This window comes from Phycodurus eques, chromosome 6 (assembly GCF_024500275.1).
Source record: "Phycodurus eques isolate BA_2022a chromosome 6, UOR_Pequ_1.1, whole genome shotgun sequence".
Taxonomy (NCBI): domain Eukaryota; kingdom Metazoa; phylum Chordata; class Actinopteri; order Syngnathiformes; family Syngnathidae; genus Phycodurus; species Phycodurus eques.
The window spans coordinates 23,385,183-23,409,678 of NC_084530.1; the positions used below are offsets into that span (position 1 = coordinate 23,385,183).

The following is a 24,496-nucleotide window of genomic DNA, read 5'->3' on the forward strand; positions in this document are numbered from 1 at the left end:
CTCGCCGTATAAATACCTGATCGCTATTCGCACTGACAGTAGCGAATGACTAGCGAATCACAATCAATTATTATATATCAATTATTCCTTGTACTATTCCGAAATTAAGACGTATAAATAAAAAAGCCAATTTGATTATTTTAAAACTATATATAGCCCCTGGTTAAGTCCTGGTCAGTTTTTTTTTGGATCACAGATTTTATCACAACACCTGAAAGAGAGTACGCTGACGCATTTTGACTTGCGTCTTCGAGCAAATGCTTTTCCCTCCGGAAAAAAACTGTTGCCAAAACACTTCCTTTTACTTTGAAATGGCTTACTTTAACCAATATCTCTCTCCACATCGTGGCTGTTGTCCATTTTGCGCCATTTTGGTGCCGTAAAATGTGTAAATCCATGCTGGCTGGACGTGAACATCGGCCTCAACTCCCAGCTAGTTAGCCTCTAGGTAGCTGTAACTTGCTAGCTCTTCTCATTCATCTGCCACGATGCATTGAATAAATCTTGCACAACTTTATCCAATTCATCTGCCACGGTCGCAGTCTGTCATGAACGTTCGAGCAGCTCCCCACGGCAATAGGACGCCTCGTTCCACAGAGACTGTCTCGGGGGACAAAATGGCGGCGGAAGTAAACAAAGCATTTCAGCTCTTGTAATAATAAAATATGTACTGTTTCATTTTCATTCAAAGGGAAAAATTATGATTCTGGATTAGTTTTTTCTAGCGAAGTCGCGAGTGAATCCGAATTCCCACTTGTACATTGGTAGCACTAGTCATTACATACAATATTATTGACTGGTCAGTGAAATCACTCACTCTCCATTAGTCCATTTACATGTCAATCATTAACTAGAGTAGCACTGATTGGTTGGTTGCATTCCTCACTAGTCATTGGATGGTCTAAAAGACAATCAGCAAGGGTTACCTATTTTTAGAGCCCAATTTTGATACAAATTTGCATGAATACATAAAATCTTCTCGCAGTCAGCCACAGTACCGTAGCGTGGGGTATTTTGTCAGGCAGCAGCCTAAAGCAGCGTACCTCCCACTTAGGGCGGCCGTGCATGTTTCAATGCCAGTTGTCAGCACAACATTTCACAGTGGCCGACTTATTGACTGACTCGCTGTCTGAATGCAGCAGTGGGACGCTGAAAGCAGCGGTAAAAAGCGTTTCAAGGCGCGCCACTTCCTCGCCTCCTGCTGCTAGCGTGCAGATAAGAGCATTAGGGCTCCTCTACGTCGTCGACATTTGCACTGCAGCTTTTTGAGCCAATCGGTGGAAAAGTGCGGAAGATGTGCGGGAATGGAAATTGGCTTAATGGGGAGAAAGTTGGGCGGCTTGCAGTTTCAAAATGACTCGACTGTTGCACAATAAATATGTAATTAAAATGGAAATCGAGGAAGTAAGGACAAGGTTTCGCTCTCGGACTACAAAAGTAGAAGATGAATGACAGCTTATCTGCACAAGAAACAGCTATTGATCATCAATTGAATTTTTCCTTCATTCTGAATTTGACTTTGAAGGATTTAGTGTGCCAACAGTGCTTTTTGTCTTTTATCTTGTCATGTCATTTTTTACATGCACCACGCTCGCTAGTCAAAAGGTCAATCTACCAATTAGTGCTCACTGGGACAACTGAGTCATCTTTTTTAGAATAAAAATAAAATGTACTTACTTACTTATTCACCGACTTGTCATTAGTCAATCTAAATATCAATCATTAGTGCAACTAGTTGGATGATTATGGCACTCACTAGTCATTGGTCAGTCTACATGCGCCGTATTACATGCAGTACCAAAAGGGAATTAAAATGGATAAGGACGCAGTAAGGACAATGTTTCTCTTTCTCACTACAAAAGAAGAATAAGATGAATGACAGCTTTTCTGCGGAGGACACAGCTATTGATCATCAAATTGAATCCATCCTTTGATTTTGTAGGATTTAGTGTGCTTTAGCAATGCTTTCTTTTTTGTCGTTTTCATCTCTTGTGTCTGATTTTTATGCCTCCCTCTGGTTTCAACAGTGTTCACCAACCCGGTATGCAAAGTGTACAGGTTCCAAACAGTGGACAGCAAGTGGATGCTGGTGCGTGAGCAAATGGAGGAGTGCACATTGTCCTTCAGCATTCCGAAGCAACTGCTCTCGCTCTACATGCAAGAGGACATGAGCAGGTAAGACATGTCAATTGACCTTTTTTCCTGATTTACTAATAACTTGTTTGGTTTCTAAAAGTCCAAGCTCACCAAAATGCATCACAACAAAACCATGTGGTGTCGACGTCTTCTCTTATTGGATATAATATATAATATATAAATGGATATAAACAGGAAGAAAGTTCAATGTACAGACGATTGTACGAGTGAAAACAGTACTCATGTAAAACCATCATCAATTTCAGTCGGTGTGTGTTTTTCAGTGTCGGCTGAGAGATCAAAGGTCACAGCCATTCAGTGTTGTTTTTCAGTTCACGCAATGTTCCCTTCATAATAAGCATGTTCCGACACATATCAAGAACAGAGGCACAAATTCAAGTCTTGTCCAGTATGACTGTGAGGACAGGTCAAGACCACACAAGTCTCCTTCTTCAGGCTTGAATAGGGTTAGTCACAACGGATCATTCCTCCAGTGTCCTGTCGTCCTTGGCAACCTCACTTCATCCATAACACACAGACACATGCACAATGTTCCAATTCCTTCTGCTCATGTCATAATAAGAAAGATGAAAACTCCGTTGCAGACATTCGGTTGATAATCGTGACAGAAGGGGGGCAGGTTGATTTGTATTGCACGCTCAAGGACACCCGTACATGCTGAAACATGCACACATCGGTGATTGTCACAACGCAGACAAAAACCATCATTCACACACCTGAACTGTAACACTGTTCTCTGTTTGAATTGAAATGAGAGAAGTTAGTTTTTGACGTGTGAGGAGGAGTGGGGGAGGGGGGGGGGGGACAAACTAGTCCATTAACATTATTACTCCTTTTAGGACAGAGACAGTGAGGAGCAAAGAGAAATCAAATATTAGTATTCAAAGTATTCACAAAACTCATTTTCTTTTCATGTGTTTTGTTGTGTATTGCAAGTCCCAAAAAACAAGTCCAATGTCCATTTTTGGTGCTCACTGTAGGGTACTTGTTTACTCCAGCAAAAAAATGCATACCGTTAAAGTTTATATAGAGATGCTGCTGTATCAAAATGTGCTGTCTTCCCCATTAATGAATAGGGTTACAATATGTTTATGATTACAATCCAGTCTTTTGCTGTGGCTCAACATTTAAATAACATTTATCAGATCTGACAGTTGAATCACAGAAATTCCCGAAAAGTGTTGTGCTTTTTTTTCCAGAAATGTGGGAATGAAAGTGTGTCAAAATGTACAAATCAAGGAAATTTCTCGACAATGTTTATTGTCGTCATGTTTATGGAGAAGGATGGAGCATGTCGGCCATTTTGAGACATGTGTTGTACAACCCCAATTCCAATGAAGTTGAGACGTTGTTTTAAACGTAAATAAAAACAGAATACAATGATTTGCAAATCATGTTCAACCTATATTTAATTGAATACACTACAAAGACAATATATTTAATGTTCAAACTGATAAACTTGATTGGTTTTAGCAAATAATCATTAACTTAGAATTTTATGGCTGTAACACGTTCTACAAAATCTGGGACAGGTGGCGAAAAAGACTGAGAAAGTTGAGGAATTCCCATCAAACACCTATTTGGAACATCGCACAGGTGAACAGGCTAATTGGGAACATGATTGGGTATAAAAGGAGCTTCCCTGAATTGCTCAGTCATTCACAAGCAAATATGGGGCGAGGTTCACCTCTTTGTTAACAAGTGTATGAGAAAATAGTCGAGCAGTTTAAGGACAATGTTCCTCAACGTACAATTGCAAGGGATTTCATCATTTACGGTCCATAATGTCATCAAAAGGTTCAGAGAATCTGGAGAAATCACTGCATGTAAGCGGCAAGGCCGAAAACCAACATTAAATGCCCGTGACCTTTGATCCCTCAGGCAGCACTGCATCAAAAACCGACATTAATATGTAGAGGATATTACCACATGGGCTCAGGAACACTTCAGAAAACCAATGTCAGTAAATACAAACTGTGATGGTATGGGGCTGTGTTAGTGCCAATGGCATGGGTAACTTACACATCTGTGAAGGCACCATTAATGCTGAAAGGTACATACAGGTTTTGGAGAAACATATGCTGCCGTCCAAGCAACGTCTTTTTCATGGACGCCCCTGTTATTTCAGCAAGACAATGCCAAACCACATTCTGCACGTGTTACAACATTGTGGCTTTGTAGTAAAAGAGTGCGTGTACTAGACTAGCCTGCATGCAGTCCAGACCTGTCTCCCATGCATGTGTGGAGCATTATGAAACATAAAATACGACAACGGACACCCCGGATTGTTGAACAGCTGAAGCTGTACATCAAGCAAGAATGTGAAAAAAATCCACCTACAAAGCTTCAACAATTAGTGTCTTCAGTTCCCAAACGTTTATTGAATGTTGTTAAAAGAAAAGGTGATGTAACACAGTGGTAAACATGACGCTGTCCCAGCGTTTTTGGAACTTGTTGCAGCCATAAAATTCTAAGTTAATGATTATTTGCTAAAAACAATAAAGTTTATCAGTTTGAACAGCTTGTCATCTTGTCTTTGTAGTGTATTCAATTAAATATAGGTTGAGCATGATTTGTAAATCATTGTATTCTGTTTTTATTTATGTTTAACACAACGTCCCAACTTCATTGGAATTGGGGTTGTAGTATATTGTCCATGTTTGTGGAGTATGTTGCATTGTTGGCGATTTTATATTTTTTTGGAGTGTGTCGCAGTATGTCAGCCAACTTTGAGACCTATGTCACAACATTTTGGCCATTTTTGTATAGAGTATGTTTGTGGCCGTTACTATACATTGTGCTTCATACAAATTTACTGTACTAAATTCTTATCCAGCAACATGCTATAACTGGTACCTGATCAAAGCTTTAATTCCATGCTTTCTTACACCAACACTAATATGTATTAAAATTAATTCATGCTTCTGTTTATACATACTAATATGAGCCCATTTTGAGGAAGGCTTACATTATTTTGTCAGCAATAAAGAGTGATTAAGTATGATTATTGCATACTGCACAGATCATTCATGCTACATTTAGTGTTGATAATTGAATATTTATTAGTTCCTTATCAATGTAATGCAGCATATGCGAGCACAGTGGCATTTACCAAAGCAGGACCACCATACACAGTTTCCCCCTTATTTGTGTACACGGGCTTTGATGTGCTCCCTCGTATTCTCATGCATCTTCAGCGAGGTGGAGATAGATCATACCCCCTCCCTCCGAGATATTGAATGCTTGCGGGTGCCAATTAAACACCATTCATTAAGAGCTGCCTCGTTAATGGTTAAAAAAAAAAAAAACAGTTAAAAAACACTTGGGTACTTATTAATAAACAAGGAGCGGTAATACGTGTCAAGAGCACGACTGTGACGTTTGCCTTATTTTTAGCTGTTACGGAAATGTTCTTTTGTTGGCTTTTGTTGGTTTAGCTCTTTGGTTTGATTAGTTTCTTTGAGTAGTGGAGTTTATTTTGTTTAGTAAATTTGGTTGGTTTAGATTGGTTGGTTTATAGTTTTGGTTGAATTAGTTTATTTGTTTTCTTTTTTAATTCATGTTTTTGGTTTAGTTTTCATTTGTGTAGTTTGTTTAGTTTAGTTTGTTTGGTTTACTGTATTTGGTTTTGGGTGGTTTAGTTTCTTGGTTGGTTTAGTTTTCATTGATTTTGTTTCATTGGTTGGTTAGTTTTGGTTGGTGTGGTTTCTTTGGCTGGTTTAGTTTCTGTGGTTGGTTTATATTTTATGTTGTTGTTGTTTTTAAGAAAGTGTGTGTACAGTATTTCACTCTTCGTTTTGTGCTGGATTTATTGACCGGGCCCACAAAGCCCCTATGTGATTAAAATTGAGCAGGCACAATAATACGGCATGAAAAAATGCGGCCGCACGGCAGCGAGCGGCAGTCCGGGGCCCTGTCCTTTAAATTTACGGTGCCATTACAGCCAAGTGACCTTCATCAGACGTTTCATATCATAAATAAAAGCTGTAGGAGACTGTTTAGGGCTCCGCTGCAGTAGATTATCGTCACCGATTTTGAGAATGATGTGGAATGAGCAGCAAAAGCCATTTGGTGATTGGCAAAGAAATATAAACATTTATGGGTGCGGACACTTTAACAAAGTTACGCAGGGGAAGGTCTTTTAAAGTAATATTGTGTAATAACATGACATAAAAATGACTTTACTTTAAACTTTAAAATCAACTTTTTTTTAAATCAACTAAATTAATCGTTTGTATTTTGAATAAAAACAAAAAAACTGTTGCAGGATTGTGAAATCCTTGAATATTCAACATTTTTACCTGAGAAAATTGTCGATAAACATGCCAGCATACTAGCATAAAAAGTCTACACACCCTTCTTTAAATGCCAGGTTTTTGTGATCTAAAAAATGAAACAAAGATAGATTTCAAAACTTTTTCCACCATTAATGTGGCCTACAATCTGTACAGCTCAGTTGAAAAAAATAACAACCTAAAATCATTTTGAGAGGGCAAGTAAAGTAAACAATCACATTCAAACTCATGTTAAATGGAAGTCAGCATACACATTGAAACACATTGAAAGGGGATCTGAATTGGAAAATAAAAGTTCATAATAAAAGTTCATAATAAAAGTTCATAAAATAATAAAATAATAAAATAATAAAATAATAACAATAATTAAATAATAAAAGTTTTTTTATTTATTTATTTATTTATTTTTAATTTATTTTCTTTATTTTTTTAAAAGGATTTTCATTGGAAATTTTGTTTTGCCCAAAAAAAACAATATTAAACCAACACACTTATAACAAGAAACAAAGTAATAAAGTAATTTATTTTACTACAGTGACGGTGTGAATATGAGTGTGAATGGTTGTCCATGTCTATATGTGCCCTGCAACTGACTGGCGACCAGTTCAGGGTGTAGTCCACCTTTCGCCCGAAGTCGGCTGGGATAGACTCCAGCGCCCCGTGACCCTAAACAGGATAAGTGGTGTTGAGAATGGATGGATGGAATTTCTTTTACTTTACATTTTATTGGACATTCACTAGATGATTTGATTTAAAAGATAGTCATTATTAGGAGTATTTTTCAAATGTTTAAAAAAAACTTTGTAATTTAATGTAAAGTAAATGTAATAGAATATCACCGTCCATCAAAAATCATGTTTCGGAATCTCCACAGTTTGAGATGTTTTTTCTTTTTTTTACTCCATAAAACGAAGCTATTTCAGATTTTAAAAAGTGTAGGCTAATTATTATTTTTAGGGTGGGGGGTTGGATTATTTTATTTTATCATGCAAAATTCATAGTTTTAAACTGCATGGTTCCCTTCCCCTTAAAAGTCATTCACTGTCATTGACGGCTGACGATTCAAATATCCATGTTAACATGGAGGACCGGCAGCGTTACGAAAAAGGGCTACACCTGAAGTTGCTCTAACTTCTGACCAAAACAACCCACATTCATTTGGAGGTGTATCGTCTACTCAATAAATGGCATCCAATCAGCAGATCAAATTGATAATGTCAGCTTTCTCACATGCATATTGTTCATCTCTGCACACCTTGGCCCTCCTCAGACAATAGCACTCTGATTAAACAGGCTGATAACCCGCCTCGCTCCGTGCCGTCCCTCGGCCTTATCACCCCGAGCAGATGTCCCTCTCTTATAATGCAGAATGACATCAGACTACTGTGGTTGGTTTAGTTTTAGGAAAACCCACACCATTCATAGTTGATAAGGATCTGAGCAGTACATCCAGCAGGGCCCTCTGCGTATAAACATCATATAAATCATAAATCGTATAGAAATAAGGTACGCTACTGAAATAGGGCCGTTTTTCTCAAGCAAACACACGTAGCCTTTCATTTGAAGATGCACACAGAGCATTCAACGTTTATGAAGCATAATTACAGAAAATTGGGCTCATTGTCATGAGAGCATATTATTGTTGTACAACTTGTTGTTTTGGCTGATTTAATTTGGACCCCCTTCAAGGCCCTTACTATTGTCATATCGCTGCAATATTAATGATGATAATTTGCGGGTTGTGTGCTTTTCCGCGCAAATAATGACAAAGCCTTGAAAGAGGGCGTCCGCTGTCGCACACACACACACGCACACGCACGCATACACACACGTTTCTTGAAGAGGTAGTGCTTTAGTTTGTTTGGTTGGTTTAGTTTTGGTTGATGTAGAGTCTTTAGTTGATATACAGTTACTTCTTTGCTTGTTTAGATTCTTGGCTAGTTTCTGTTTATCAGTTAGTTGAGTTTCTTTGGTCTACTTAGTTTTTGGTTTGTCTAGTTTCTTTGGATAATTTAGTTTTGGTTAGTTTACTTTTGCTTTATTGGGTGTCTTTGGTTGGTTTAATTCCTGCACAGTGGCTACCACATCCGCCTTAGTTCAGAGGTTGTGGGTTCAAATCTGGGTTTGTTTGGTTGATTTATTTCTGTTTTGTTTTGTTTTGGTGGACTGGGTTTCTTTGGTCTGTTTTATTCTGTTTAGTCCAGTTTCTTTAGCTGGTGTAATTTCTTTGTTCGGTTTAGTTTTGGTGTTTTTTTTCTTTAGTTGGTTTAGTGTCTTTGGTTGTCTATTTTGTTTAATTGGTTACATTTTATTTGTAGTTGGATTAGTATTTCAAGTTAAGTGTGTGTGTGTGTGTGTGTGTCTATCGTTGGTTGTTTCTTTGGTTGGTTTCATTACTTTGTTGTTTAGGGTTTTTCGGGTAGGTTTAGTTTCGCTTGTTTGGTTGGTTTCGTTTTTTGGCTAGTTTATTTTGTTTGGTTATTTTAGTTTTGGTTGGTTTAATTTTAGTTTGTCTAATTTCGTTAGTGTGTTTAATGTATATTTGGTTGGTTTAATTATCGGTTGGTTTAGTTTTGATTGGTCTAGTTTTGGTTGGTTTGGTTTCTTTAGTTGGTTTCATTTCGTTTGTTGTTAAGGCTTTTCTGGGTGGGTTTAGTTTTGCTTGATATAGCATCTTTAGTTGGCTTAGTTTCTTTGGTTTGTTGAGTTTTTTTATTTTGGGGAATATTTAGCTATTGTTGGTTTTAGGTGTATTGTTGGTTTAGTTTCTTTAGTTGGTTTAGTTTGCAGGGAATTAAGGGGATAAATTCACTGTCATATGACAACAGTATATATGGTAACATTAGGGACGCCTGCCGTAGGTACATGGAGATTCCGTGATTAAAAAATGTTAAGCATATGGTTATATGATCTCCAAGTTCAGTTTGTACTTTTAGTCACATTTTTACTGAAAAGTTTGCTGGAACTCCACTTTTGGCGTATTCCACTGTGTTTTTCTTTTTCTGCAGGTTCTGTTTAATGATTGCACAGACATGGAACACCAACAGAGAGTAACCATGCGGGGTTCATTGCAAATGTGTGTTTTTCTGCAGGGTGCAGGATCTGAAGGAGCTGGGGGAACTTTCTCCACACTGGGACAACTTACGGAAGGAGGTGATAACACGATACGGCGACATCATCAGCTCCTACCAGGAGACGCTTGCTGAAATGGAGAAAATTACTGGTAAGAATTATTTGTATGTTTTTGTTGTCGTTCGCATCACTCAGGCACAAAGGCCGATTGTTTTTTTGTCAATGTCTTTATGTCTCCAAAGTGTTCTGTAAATTGACTGTCTGTTGTACTAGAGCGGCTCCAACTACCGGAGGCAAATTCCTTGTGTGTTTTGGACATACTTGGCAAATAAAGATGATTCTGATTCTGATTCTGATTCTGATAGCGACAATCCTTTCAAAGGCAGCCAAAATGCGCGGCCTGTCCTTGGCTCCGGAGCGTCCTCTTCCTCGGATGTCTTCGTATGAGATTTTCTCCAGTATATGTAAATTAACTTTTGCTGCTCTTATCGTCATTTGTCCTTGGAAGTATGTGTGCTCTCATTGAAATGCAGCGGCGCTCCTCCGGCACAGCTACACAGCTTATAGGCAGCAGTGCTACGCTCACCAAGGACCGCTACGGAGCTTACCAATTAACCAGTGGGGAAATTGTCCTTTCTGTCTCTGGAACTAATCACTCTTGGTAGCAAAGTGGACTATCCAATGTACAGACATTGATGTCTCTGATGAAAACCTTGTATGTCCACGTCATTAAAACAAGAGGATAAGCGGTACTGAAAATGGATGGATGGATGGATGGATGGATTTTCTGGAAGCTCCTGCAATCACTGCCAAAAGTGTGCTGTGAAACAATGAAAACAATGAAAACACATGGTTTAGTTATTTTGTTAGTTTAGTTTCTTAGGTTGGTTTGCGTTCTCTGTTTGTTTTAGTTTTTATTTCGGTTCCTCTGGTTGGTTTAGTTTTTCTGTAGGTTTAGTTCCTTTTCTTGGTTGCGTTTCTTTGGTTGGTAAAGTTGTGGTCGGTGTAGTTTGGGTTGAGTTAGTTTCTTTGGTTGTTTTATTTTAGGTTGGTTCAGTTTTAGTTGGTTTGGTTTCTTTGGTTGGTTTAGTTCCTTTGGTTGGATTATTTTGCGGGGGGTTGGTTTAGCTTGGGTTTGTTTAGTTTCTTTGGTTTGTTTAGTGTCTATGGGTGGTTACATTTTGGTTAGTTTTGTTTCTTTGGTTGGTTTAGTTATAGTCAGTTTAGCTTCTTTGGTTGAAATAGTTTTGGGTTTGTTTTTGTTGTTTTAGCTTGGGTTTGATGGATAGTTGGTTGGTTTCTTTTCCCTTGGTTTAGTATCATACAAACTATTAGTATCATACAAACTATGGACGAGACCAAAAATCGATCACCATTTAAAATCATTTATCAGTTAGCAATGGTGGTGTGCTTGTGCTAAAAAATATATATATTAAAATACACCAAAAAATATAATTCAGAAAATATAGAAAATAAAATAGCCATAACAAAAATATCAAAACATAGCAAAAATGTTCATTTTCATCCTTTCAAAATATCTTTCATTTTAAACTCAGGAAATAATCGTAGTAAATACACTTTTCCTAATTAAAAAAAATGTCAAGTCCAAACAACAAAAATAAAATGAAAATTGAGCGACTCAGAACTAGGGTGGGCTAACTCAGTTCTTTTGTCATTTTGCAGGAGGGTGCTTTAAATTGTCATTTAAATATCACTGCAATGCGATCTTGTGGTTTATATCTTGGCAATTAATATGGCAATTAATTGGCCATTAATATGGCAATTAATTGGCAATTAATATGGCAATGATTACTTTTTTTCTGGATTTTTTTTTCTGGATTTGATTTTCCTCATATTTTGGCATTGAGATATAAAGACACTTTTATCCACAACTGTGGTTCTGACATCATCTTCGGGTTCATAGGTTGGATCTCGGGCAGTATCATTTAGGTTGCCTGAAAGAAAGGAAACAAAGTGGCATTAAAATTTAGTGCAATAGTGGTCTTAAGTTGAAACATCCGTCAAATCTATCAAGATTTTATAGAAAGGTGGTAAATAACATTCACTTATCCTAAAATGTAGATCCACTGGCACGCAAGCTAAAGCACTACTTACTTTCTGAGTCTTGGATCAATCTCTGAAGCTCAGTTCCTTGGATGTTGGGCCAGTGTTGCACTGATGAATCAGGAGAAGTGCTGAGTGCAATAGTGCCCCCCCCCCCACCCACCCCATGACAAAATTGGAACTAAACCTTGATCTTGACCAGTAGTTACTATTTCTGCACTTAACTTCCAAAAAAAACTTTGTTAAAAATGACAACAAATTTGTTAGCCCCCTGTAGTTCTCAGTGGCTCAATTAAAAGTCATAAAACCAAAGCAACATTTTCTCACAGGCATAAGCCCCCTCTTAAAAAAAAGAAAAAGTAAAAATGATGAACTCTTGATGGGAATTGGCATGAATACCAATAACTTTTATTCCACTCTCGTCCCCCTTAATGACATATTAGATTCCACTGCTTTTTTTTTTTTCTTTCATCCCTCTGCTGATGAGCAATGAAGACTGCTAATGTGCGCCCAGGGCTCCGACGAAGGCACTCGCGGGCAAAGGCGTTGCGGCGTCGTTCTTCTGTACTTCCTGACAGAGGTCGCATGTGTGGCCCACATCTGTCTGAGGTAGGCGGACGAGCCTCTGCGTTGTGATCTAGTCCGCTGTGAAGCGAATGCGATGATGGCGATGTTGCTAGACAACACACGTGGGTGGGCAGCATATTAATTATTGATAGCTAATGTGATTACATGCAAAGTGGAGTCAACATAAGAAAATCAGCAGAGGCAATAAGATGATTAGCGCAATGATAAAAACAACTGCTCAAATATGAGACCTTATCCACATTTCAAATGAGTAGAACAATTTTTATGTGCATTTGATATGAAAAAAATCTTTACACCCCTGTTCAAATGCTTGTTTTTGTTGTGTAAAAAAATGAGACCAAGATAAATAATGTCAAAACGTTTTCCACCAATAATAACAAAATCTCCCTAACACGTGGGATAATGGGTTATGGTCCAATGAAACCAAGGTTGACCTTTTTGACCATAATTCCAAAGGTAAGCACAGCTCTCATCACCAGAAGAAAACCATAATTAGAGGCCCTTTAAATGGTGGCGAGTGTGTGCTGACTCTCATGTACCTTTTGCGTGATTGGTTAATTCTGAACATTTCCACATCCCTAGTTATAAGAGGGTGTGCACACTTGTGCACCCACATTATCCTAGTTGTTATTTTTACTTCCTCTCTCTCTTCAGCTGTACAGGTTATAGATCACATTAATGGTGGAACAAAATGTAAATGATTTTTATCTTGGTACTGGTTTGGTCATTTCTCTCTCGCGGGCTTCTCATCTGCCATCCACCATGCAATGTTTTATTGTCTGCCTGGGTGTGACGATCACGTCAATTTAACTTAATCTAGCGACATTTAGCATCTCTATCCTTAAAAGTGCTAAATAAAACACACACATCTATATAAAGTATGCCGCACTTAAATTCAATGTGCTTTTTCCTAGTATCGATTAAATCGATTGATTGCCTTTTAAAACGATCTAAGATCGTTATGTCGTCCGCAAGCACAGATCAATGTGGTTGGATCATTGGAATATAAATCGATATGATGTAGTAGATGAATCATTACACCCCTAATATGTGCTGTATGTATTATAACTTTAAAACCATAATTGTAATTTTTTAAAAATATATTATTAGTGTTATTATTTGTCATTATTTATTGTAAATAGATTTTTTGTAATTTATTATCTATTCTTATTATTAACTTTCATTTTACGTATTATCATCAAGATTGGTAGTATTGTACAGTATACTAGTCTTTTTTTTCTTTTTTTATCGGTATTGCTTTTTTTTCTTTACTATAATCATGATCCCTCCTATTTTTTTAATGAACCAGTTCCACATGATTCATCAAACACTGAATGAATTGAATAATTATTTCTGTCTTGAACTGAAGTACAATCGTGTGGACATGTTATATGAGGTAAGCTCTTTATATTTATTTTTTTGCCCCCGTGTTCTACAAAGTCAGATGTGTTCACACATGCAGCACAGCAGGAGAGTGAAGAAGACGACGACGAAGAAGAAGAAAATGCCTGTCAACCGTCACTTACAAGTCGCTCCTCCCCTCCCACGCACGCTCCCCCCCTCCCACACACACACACTCACACACACACACACACACACACACACACACACACACACACACACACACTACCCAATCTCAGAGGGGGACCCAATCAGAGCAAGAAAAGAGCAAGGAAATGACATAAAATAATTAAGTGTAGGCCAGATGTCAGCCTGCGTTTGCATTGGGCCCTGCTGTCTGCACACCTGGGCCGGCAGATGGACCTTGATGTGGCTAAGTCATCCGAGCTCGGCGAGTCAGCAGCTTCATCAGCAGCTTCGTCTGCGCTCTGCACTTGGCCCCACCATTAGCATTGGCCTTTTATTAAAGCGTCGTATGCAAATGTGCTGACTCAGGCGGCATTTTCAGAGTGAAAAGTAACCGTTTTGGTTCGGCTGCGTCCCAGCAACAACATAGTACAACGCTCCCGTTTTTTGTTATATTATTTAATTTTGTTTTTTTACTAACAGATTTGTATTTTGCTCCAAAACAATCATATTTCTCGTCAAAATACATTTTTGGTAAGGTTTTTTCCTAATTCTTCAATTGTTTTTGTTCTTTAATATCTATCTTTGTCAAATAATTTTGTATTTTTTCCTAATATTTTCCTTTTTTTAAATATTTGTTTTTTATTGTCAGATGTTATTTTCGTGTAAAATGTTTTTATTTTTCACAGTGTTTTGGTACTTTAGAATTTTTTTATATTTTTCCTTGGCTTTTCATATTTTTCATCTAATTTGTATTTTTAATTTCTAATACATTAATGTATCATTCCCTTCTAATAATTTTGTTCTTCTTTAGTTTTTGATCTAGTATTTATGCATTTTTGGTTAAATATGTATGTTTTTCATGTAACATTTTTCTACTTAATTTTCTACTACTTGTCATACTTTGTATTTTATTTTCAAATTTGTCTATTTTTGTCATATTTTATAAGAAATGCTAATGTTTGTTTATTTCTAACATTTGTGTATTTCTAATATTTGCATATTTTACATTTAATCTATAATTTCTTTTTTAGCTAATGTATTTATTTTGGGTTTTAGCTCTCATTAGATTGTGCAAGTATACCGACTTGTGTTTTGACTTGTGCCACTCCCGTTAGCAAATCCCTGACGTATTTCTTTGAACAATATATTCTACTGATAACGATAATTTTGATCACGTTAACAAGGTTATGCAATTTTTATACTGTTAAATCTCTATATCCGAAATTCCTGCTGGAATGCGGAGAGAGCCTTGGACAGTACTGATGTTGTGTGTTATCTGGCCTTGTGACTTAGCACTGTGTGTGTATTTGTGTGTTTTTCAGGCCCGTCCTTCAAGCCAAGTTGCTGCAAAGCCCAGAAATCCCTGGAATTCCTCCCAATCAACCTGCACACTCAGAGGATGAGGGTGACGTGCCCCAGAAAGACAGGTCGGTCCAGCCTCGCTCATGTTTATTTATTAGTTGCTTTATTGACTTTCCAGCTGCTTCAAAAGCATCACCTCACTTCGCTCCGCCGCTTTTAATTGAGAGCGCTAACCTCGGAACAAAACCAGCGGGCGGTGTCTGTCGGAAGGCGCTTTTTATGCCCATGCCCTAGCTTGTGGAGTTATTAGTGTTTTGAGTTTTATGGCAAGTCAACAAACTAAGCGTCGCCCATATTCAATAACCTAAACTGAAATTCTCCGCAGTTTACCGTGGCCCATCTGTTGAGTGCACTGTACATGGGTCAATTTGGTTGCAATCAGACAAAATCTCGATGACAAATTTGTCTTTAAAGGAAGCCTGGAAATTCCAAACTGATCCTAAAATGGCCGACTTAGTTCTTGACACCTTTTTGTGGGTCTACTCATGAAAGACATGTCTACCAAATTTTAAAAAAACGAAGTAGACCCCTACAGAATGTAAATTTTGCCATCAATTTGTTGAGATTTGGAGTATAGAAAATGCTAAACATTTAACCCACAAATCCTCATAATATATAATAATAATTGAGCCACTGAGAACTAGAGAAGGCTTACTCAATTTTTGTCATTTTGTCGGAGAGTGATTTAAAGTTTTATAGCTACAATAAAATATGGGGGATTTATAGCTTGGTGATTTGTCTGGCAATGATTACTTCTTCTGGATCCTTGTTTTTTTTTCAGAAATTATGATTTTCCTCAGATTTAAACATATTCCAAAACATCTGTCGAATCTATCAATATTTCATGAAAGGTGATAATTAACATTCACTTATACTAACATGCAGATGCACTGGCAACCAAGCCAAAGCACTACTTTGTGAGTCTTCGATCAATCTCTGAACCACATTTTCTGGGATGTTTTTACAGGAGATGAAGCCTGGTCTCATGGACATGGCCATCTTGGAAATGCGAGTTGGCCTAGTTGTTGCACTGATGAATCAGGAAAAGTGCTGAGTGCAATAATAGATAGAATGGAATACTTTATACAATATGTAAAGATTAATACATCTAAAAATAAAAAATATTTTCTCATCCATGTACTGTAAGCACGGCAATTATCAGTTGTGAGCTTTTATTACTGTTGTCGTCTGTCAAAACAAAGCGAGAAGAAGAAGGCATTCCCACCGTCTATAGACTAGGATTGCTAATGCTAATAACTAGCCTAACAACAAAATGACAAGCTTCTCATACCCGCATGTGTCTTGGTCTTTGTAGCAGCATACAGAGTTCAAATTTGGTAGAACTCAGACAAGGAATTGACCTTAAAATGGCTGCTTCAAACCAAAATGCCAGACTTCCCATGTCCCAAGACTATAACACATTTTCCCACATATTTGGGGGATTTTGTTGCTGAAACGTTACTTAGAAATGTGTATGACAGTTTAAACTTGGATTGGATTATTTTTATTTTCATTTTTTGATTTTTGGTTGGAAAATTGTTTCTAAATCTGAAGATATCAGAGGTTTACCAGTATTCAATATTTTTGTGAGAATAGGCGGTCAGTGTTTTTTTTTTTTTTTTTTTTTTTAATGATACAGTCTGTTCAAAAATGACTTTAAGAAAACAAAAGTGTCCTTAGGTGTCAGATTTTCGGGGGACACAAACGACGTCGGAGGACACAAACGAGCACAGACGGTGTCATTGTGTCCTGATTGCACTTCGCTGTACTTTCTTTTCTGTGGGAGAACCTAATTAACAGCGTGTCGGACTTCTGGAAAGCCCATAGGGGAGGCAGTCATGAAAAGAAGTGTGATGGGTATCAAGTGCCACGCGGTCCCGACTCACAGGGATGATTAATGGAAGTGGGTTGGAGCAAAGTCACAGAGTGCCCCACAAAACCACACGTCTCAAACTACTATGGTTTTCTTGGCAACGAGAATAAAGGTCAGGGTCTTCTAGTCACAGAGCCGTATCAGTGGTTGTGAAATTTTCTATAATACTGTCATAAACACTGGGGAAAAAAACACCAAGAGTTGCGATAAAACACATTCTCATTTGAGATTATTTTTTGCCAGAAATGGGAAACATTTTACCGCAGAACCACAAAATGCACTGTCCATTTGAGGGAGTGAGAGAAGGGACAAAGGCTTGCTACAATTACCAAAAGTCCACGAGTAATTGACAACCCCCAAAAGGGGTTTGTGTTTGTCACAAAGTCACAAGATGCAGTAATGCACATAAAACAAAGAGGACCATAAAAAAAAGTCTCCAGAAGTTCAAATGTTTTTATGATTTCCTGTAGTCTGAAACAACATAGACAAAGAATAACCAACTAAGCATTAACACCATGCATCTAGCATGTACGCAATCATAAACCCATGTCACATAAATCTTAAGACGTTAAATTGTTCAACACAAACCACCTTCTCAGGAGGCTTATCAATAATAGTATGTAACATACTCTCCTAAATAACACGCTAGCACAAACTCACATGACATCACACACTGGCAAACAAACATGCGCACTGGCATTTAATATAAACAGTTCTAGTTATTATCTCACCTTTTGGCATTTACACACAATAATAGACAGAGACAAATTAGGCGGGTTTTTCAGCGAATAACGAAGCATAGGTTCGACAGAAAAATCTGTGAATAGGCAAACTGGCTAAAGCCAAACCAAGAATATGTGGGGGCTCACTTTATACCATATGAAAATAACTGTGATCTCGGTGACTCCACTCTTCAACCCTGCAACACATGCAACTAATGTCATAGCACTTAAGGGGAATATTTGTTGTCATGACAAGTGGGCGAGAAGTTCCCGAAGCAGTCGCCTGGCATATTAATGAGCACTTTTTGTCGCAAACAATTCTCTATACAGTTTATGCGCACGAAGAAGAACGCACTTGACTCTGTGTCACTCTATCTTTTGCAGACGCGTCGTACGACATTGTCACGGCGGGTGCACCCGCTGCACACTTCCAGGGCTTCAAGAGCGGCGGTCTGCAGCGTCTCCTCAGCAGATACGAAGCTGAGAAGAAAAGGTAAGGCCAGCCTGCGGATGCATGGATTATTCAGATTTTTTTTTTTCCTTCTTCAATTTTAACTTTCAAAACAAAATTTCACCCTTGAGATCAATTTTAACCCCTGTTCATCGCAGAGGATACCTCCCCGACCCACCCACGATAGATGCACATACGCAGTACAGAGAGACTATTCTTTTTTTTTCATATATATATATAGTTTTATCCCTCCACCCACTTTGAACACATTTAAACGTTTAAAGTATTCCGTGTTTCCGAAAGAGCACCAAAAACAGAAATTGCTGGCTTTTTAAGCAAATGTAACACGAATATGCGGGGTATAACTTTAGTTCATTTCGTTTGTAATTGGAGGGGTAATAAATGTCACACGTCTTTTTTTAACATTACCTTGTTCGTTATAGAAGTACAAAAAGGGACCAACAAATTTAATGTAAAACAACATGTAGAAATCTCACTTTTGACCACAAGTGACAAGCATAGGGGAGTCCAATGCACTAACAAAGTTCTTTGTTCACAAAAAGTTGATCAATGCTGGGCCCTGATGAGAGTCTTATAAAGCTTACAAGAACGGGAACAAAAAAAGATTACCCGGTTTTTCATGGTGACTCCTTGACATTAAGTTGGGTGTCTGTCATGACAGGATGCACAATAAAAAATGTGTAAAGGATATCACCACATGGGTTCAAAATAAGTAAAAATAATAAATTTTTACAATGCATGATTTTGCTTCGACCCATATGATCAAAACATGAAGTATAATCTGTATTTTGTTAGTTTTTTCAAAGATTTATTCTGAAGTTAAGCACTTTATTTGAACACATAATACTTTTTATTTACTTGCTCTTATTTTGAAATTCACAGGCCCACTTTTATTTAGTAAATGAGAAAACACAGTTGTGCTCCAATGTTTGATTACCCAGGCAGAATTTGTAAGATGTGTACAATTATTTTAAGAATACATGAAGGACCATGCGAAACACATTTAATTTTATTTTAATGAGTTTCACATTAAACTGTCAAGCATTTCAGAAAAGCATTATCATTAAACAAAACATAACCATAAAGAAATTAATGATGGTTGTTGTTCAGTCATCAGTCCATCCATCCATCCATCCATCCATCCATTTTCTGAGCCGCTTCTCCTCACAAGGGTCGCGGGCGTGCTGGAGCCTATCCCAGCTATCATCGGGCAGGAGGTGGGGTACAGCCTGAACTGGTTGCCAGCCAATCGCAGGGCACATACAAACAAACCATTCGCACTCACAGTCACACCTACAGGCAATTGAGAGTCTCCAATTAATGCATGTTTTTGGGATGTGGGAGGAAACCCACGCAGGCACGGGGAGAACATGCAAACTCCACACAGGCGGGGCCGGGGATTGAACCCAGGTCCTCAGAACTGTGAGGCTGACGCTCTAACCAGTCGGACACCGTGCCACCTCAATCATCAGTCGTATTTAAAAAATCAATAAATAAATAAAAATTAAGAAAATATTTCACAAATTCTGCCAGGGTATGTAAACTTATGAGCACAATTGTACATATATGCAGTCATATATACCCCTGTCATATTGGAATGAAAGTGTAGTCTACACCTTTTTCATAACCTCTAGGTGGCATACTAGAATACAAGTGTATAACTTTTTCATAACCTGTAGGGGGCGGTGGCATAGTGGAATGAAAGTGTACAGCTTTTTCAAAACCTCTAGATGGCGGCATACATTTATAAAATGTGAAAGTATTTTTCATTTTCTCCTATACCCATGTATAATGCGCACTATTGACTTTTGACAATTTTGGGCGGTAAAGAAAATGTGCATTATACACGACAAATTACGGTATTTGTTTGAAGCAGCCATTTTGGGCGAATTCCAGGCTTTGCACTTTGAGTCGCACCCATTAAACCCACTGTGAGTGCAACCAGTAAAACAGTATCGTGGGCCCAAGAGGTTTCGCCAGCCTGTTGTACTCAGCGTTTATTTGTTCTTTTTAAAAGCATCTCCACGACCCAAACCTAAATCTGTCTAAGGTGTGGCCACCAATGTGATTTCCTCAAACCTGAAAGATGAGTGCTCCTGGCCCATTTGGGCGCAGAAGCGAGCCATGTGTCGCCATCATTCCCTGTGTGGTCACTTGAATGATACCAGAAAAAAATGAAGGGTGATTTAAAAAAAATGTCCCCGCTGCTCAAGCTCCCCATAGATAGCAAAGCCATTACAGTCTATGCCAGATCCAATTAGTGGTGGAGTTTGCACCAGCACCAAGAGTGGACTGCAAGAAAATGGATGCAGAAAAGCGCTTTTTAAAAAAATATATAATAATAATTTTAAATTAAACAAAAATGAAGACTTCTTTATGCTAAAGCGCACACGTGATGGTCAGTCCTATCTCCTAGCGTAGCGTCCATTGAAGTGAAAAGGAGAGATTAGACTTGAGACACAATCCTCCAAGGATATAAAGCTTTTTGTTTCATATTTGACTTAGCTAATGACTCGCTGTAGCTTAAAAAACTTTCCAATTTTCCGCTAGGCTAGCTGCTGAGAGCCCGGCGTTTCACCTTATCCACCTTCTGACGCACCCCGTTTTTCAGTCCTCTTCATAAGTACGACTTAATGTTGTTCCCCCTCAGTTACGCTCTAATGGACCCTTGTCCGACTCTGCTTTTTGTACACCTCGCTAAATATATTTAGGGACACCGCTTTAACAGATGAAATTGTGTCGTTTGAAGGACTACATTTGGACCTTAATCTTCCATTGTTCGTTAAGGCTCAGTTGAAATAAATAAAAATATTACTCCTCATTGCCATCTTGTTGCCAAGGAACTATGTCCAAGTGAATTGAGGTGCTTTATTTTGGAAAAAGTAGTCCTTTGCCACCATCGTGTGGCATCTTGGTGCCAAGGAACTATCTTAAGTGAGTTGAGGAATTTAATTTAGACAAAAATAGCGTTTTCTCATCATCTTGTAGCATCTATTGTAATAATGATAATAATCATTATTATAAATCCTCTAGTATGGGTGTTAATTACTGACGGATTTTCGCTTTTCGCGGCAACGTTTGGTATTAGATTTTGTATTATGTGTATTATCATTATAGCATCAGCCTCGACCTTTTTTGTGCCATGGACGGGTTTCACGCAAGGCAATATTTTGGTGGACTGGCATATACACAGTTGGAAATAAATGATTAAAACTCCAAATCACCATTGCGATGAATGTAGTTGTTGTAATTTGTGCACTTACTTTGCTTCAATGAGCCGGTCCAGTACAATCCCACTTTGGGGTAATGGGAGACAATGACACCAGAATCATTTCAAAAAATTTTCCACCATTGAATTTACCTAGAAACTGTACAATGCAAATAAAAAACAGAATTAGTTTTTCCTCAATTGCTAAGACATGTTTTTTGAACCCATTCGTCAGTTTTCTCTAAACAGTAATCATAAAACCCATACAAACACACACAGTATGTACAGTATGTACTAGGCTAACAAATAGCCAATAATGGAAAAAACTGATGTATTGAAACACACATTTGTGTACAGAACTGTATTGAGTCACAGTGTAAACATATATGCAATGAAAAAACTAATTACCTGTTCATGTGTCTCAATCTTTATCTTTGTCTATGGTGAAATCAGTGAATCTGCTTCGGTTGGGCTCCACTCGCTGCCTTTCCTCTTCCCTCATTGGAAAACCAAGGAAAAGAACATGGTCTACGAAAGTTGCCCGTATTTCACATGAAATACGTAATTGTTCTTTGTCTTATACCCCCTCTCTGGATCACCTCTTACGTCGGCTCTGCCTTTGTTTCTCTGATTATTTCTATCCATAGTGAAAAATCAACAATCAGTGCTGACTGAACTGGCTTAATGTACAACCCCAATTCCAATGAAGTTGGGACGTTGTGTTAAACATAAATAAAAACAGAATACAATGATTGGCAAATCATGTTCAACCTATATTTAATTGAATACACTACAAAGACCAGATATTTAATGTTCAAACCGATAACCTTTATTGTTTTTAGCAAATAATCATTAACTTGGAATTTTTTGGGCTGGGACAGGTGGCAAAAAAGACTGAGAAAGTTGAGGAATGCTCATCAAACACCTATTTGGAACATCCCACAGGTGAACAGGCTAATTGGGAACAGGTGGGTGACATGATTGGTTATAAAAGCAGCTTCCCTGAATTGCTCAGTCATTCACAAGCAAAGATGGGGCGAGGTTCACCTCTTTCTGAACAAGTGTGTGAGAAAATAATACAACCGTTTAAGGACAATGTTCCTTAACGTACAATTTCAAGGAATTTAGGGATTTCTTCATCTACGGTCCATCAAAAGGTTCAGAGAATCTGGAGAAATCACTGCATGTAAGCGGCAAGGCCGAAAACCAATATTGAATGGCCGCGACCTGCATCAAAAACCGACATCAATGTGTAAAGGATATGACCACATGGGTTCAGGAACACTTCAGAAAACCAATGTCAGTAAATACAGTTTGACGCTACATCCGTAAGTGCAACTTGAAACTGTACTATGCAAAGGAAAAGCCATTTATCAACAACTCCCAGAAACGTCGCCGGCATTTCTGAGCCCGAGCTCATCTAAGATGGACTGATGCAAAGTGTAAAAGTGTGCAGTGGTCCGACGAGTCCACATTTCAAATTGTTTTTGGAAATTGTGGACGTCGTGTCCTCCGGGCCAAAGAGCAAAATAACCATCTGGACTGTTATGGACGCAAAGTTCAAAAGCCAGCATCTGTAATGGTATGGGTCTGTGTTAGTGCCAATGGCATGGGTAACTTACACATCTGTGAAGGCACCATTAATGCTGAAAGGTACATACAGGTTTTGGAGAAACATATGCTGCCATCCAAGCAACGTCTTTTTCATGGATGCCCCGCTTATTTCAACAAGACAATGCCAAACCACATTCTGCACATGTTACAACAGTGTGGCTTCATAGTAAAAGAGTGCGGGTACTAGACTGGCCTGCCTGCAGTCCAGACCTGTCTCCCATTGAAAATGTGTGGCGCATTATGAAGCGTTAAATACGACAACAGAGACCCCGGACTGTTGAACAACTGAAGCTGTACATCAAGCAAGAATGGGAAAGAATTCCACCTACAAAGCTTCAACAATTAGTGTCTTCAGTTCCCAAACATTTATTGAATGTTGTTAAAAATCTGTATGTGTGTACGCAACTGTCCGTTTAGCAACAAATTTATTGCGCTCTCTTGACTGTTTCGCCCCCATACTGAAACCTATTATGCCGCCATTACGCCTCGCCTCTGATATGAACATTTGATTGAAACAATTTACAATTGATCGAAATTCCGAATCATCAAAAATGTGATAACTAAGTTTACCACTCATCCTTACCCAGAAAGCCATTGGCCACGCACGTGTGATATGCAGACACACTATATACTGGCTTTCATTTACCCGTCTGCAATCTGTTCACTGTGATATTAATCCATCACACCTGGACACAAACAGAGAGAAGAAGCTGAAGCTCAGAGGTGTTAGTGGGAGGCCAATAAAAGAGCAATTTGTCCTTGTTCCCGCACCCTAGAGGTGGGGGCGTTCAGCTGCTGGAGTCTGTTGTGTGTCAATGTGTATGAGTGTGTGTAGCTTTCAGCATCTATTAAAAAACCTTACTTCGGCCGAATTTGGCAATGACCGGCACGTCTGATGTAGTTTGTCTTGCAGGATGGGCCCCAGAAGAGTTTAATCAATATTTGCGTTTCGTATTCTTTGGGAGGACGCAGACGCAAGCGCACCCGGCATTTATCTTCCTTTAATACATTCAGTCCCGCTTTAATTGCTCTTATAAAAGTGTGCCTGTAATGGAACCCTAGAGGCCGTGTTAGGGTGATCTAATCTTACATTAACAGCCTCTTTTCTATATATTCAGATATATAACACTTTATATTTTTCCAGCAAAGCAATATGAATTAGGGAGTAGCCTGTTAAATAACAAACAACAAATCTGAGAGTGGACAAAGGCTTTTTCACAACACCGGATGGGTTTAAGATATATTGTCGAGCAGAATTGAATTGAACAAAGTAGTCGTCGTTCTTGTGGAAGCACTTCTGGGACTACATGTCACATAATAGTCTCCTGGGGGTTTTAGTGTCGGACTTAATGTGACCTGGCAGAAGGTTGCCCAACAAAACAACTTCCCGTATGTACTGCAGACGTGGGACATTGGCGAAGGTCCGTTTTATATACTGTGACTGGTCTAATCTGGCTCGCAAGCCAAAGAGCTTTCGTGGTACAAGTTCGTCCAACCCCATATACTGAAGGTTGGGTGTAGGAATCTGCTCTTCAGACG

The 24,496-nt window shown here is 38.4% G+C and overlaps 1 protein-coding gene across 22 annotated transcripts in view; it reads left to right on the forward strand.

The window, feature by feature from the left end:
- The window catches only part of inpp4b (inositol polyphosphate-4-phosphatase type II B), a 172,717-nt gene that overhangs the window by 122,388 nt on the left and 25,833 nt on the right, over positions 1–24,496 (forward strand). For all 22 annotated transcript variants that reach the window (XM_061678747.1, XM_061678748.1, XM_061678749.1 and 19 more), the window contains 4 exons: positions 2,028–2,175; positions 9,545–9,675; positions 15,029–15,133; positions 18,048–18,156. In XM_061678747.1, the coding sequence (XP_061534731.1) occupies positions 2,028–2,175; positions 9,545–9,675; positions 15,029–15,133; positions 18,048–18,156 (493 nt within the window). The remainder of the gene's footprint in view (positions 1–2,027; positions 2,176–9,544; positions 9,676–15,028; positions 15,134–18,047; positions 18,157–24,496) is intronic.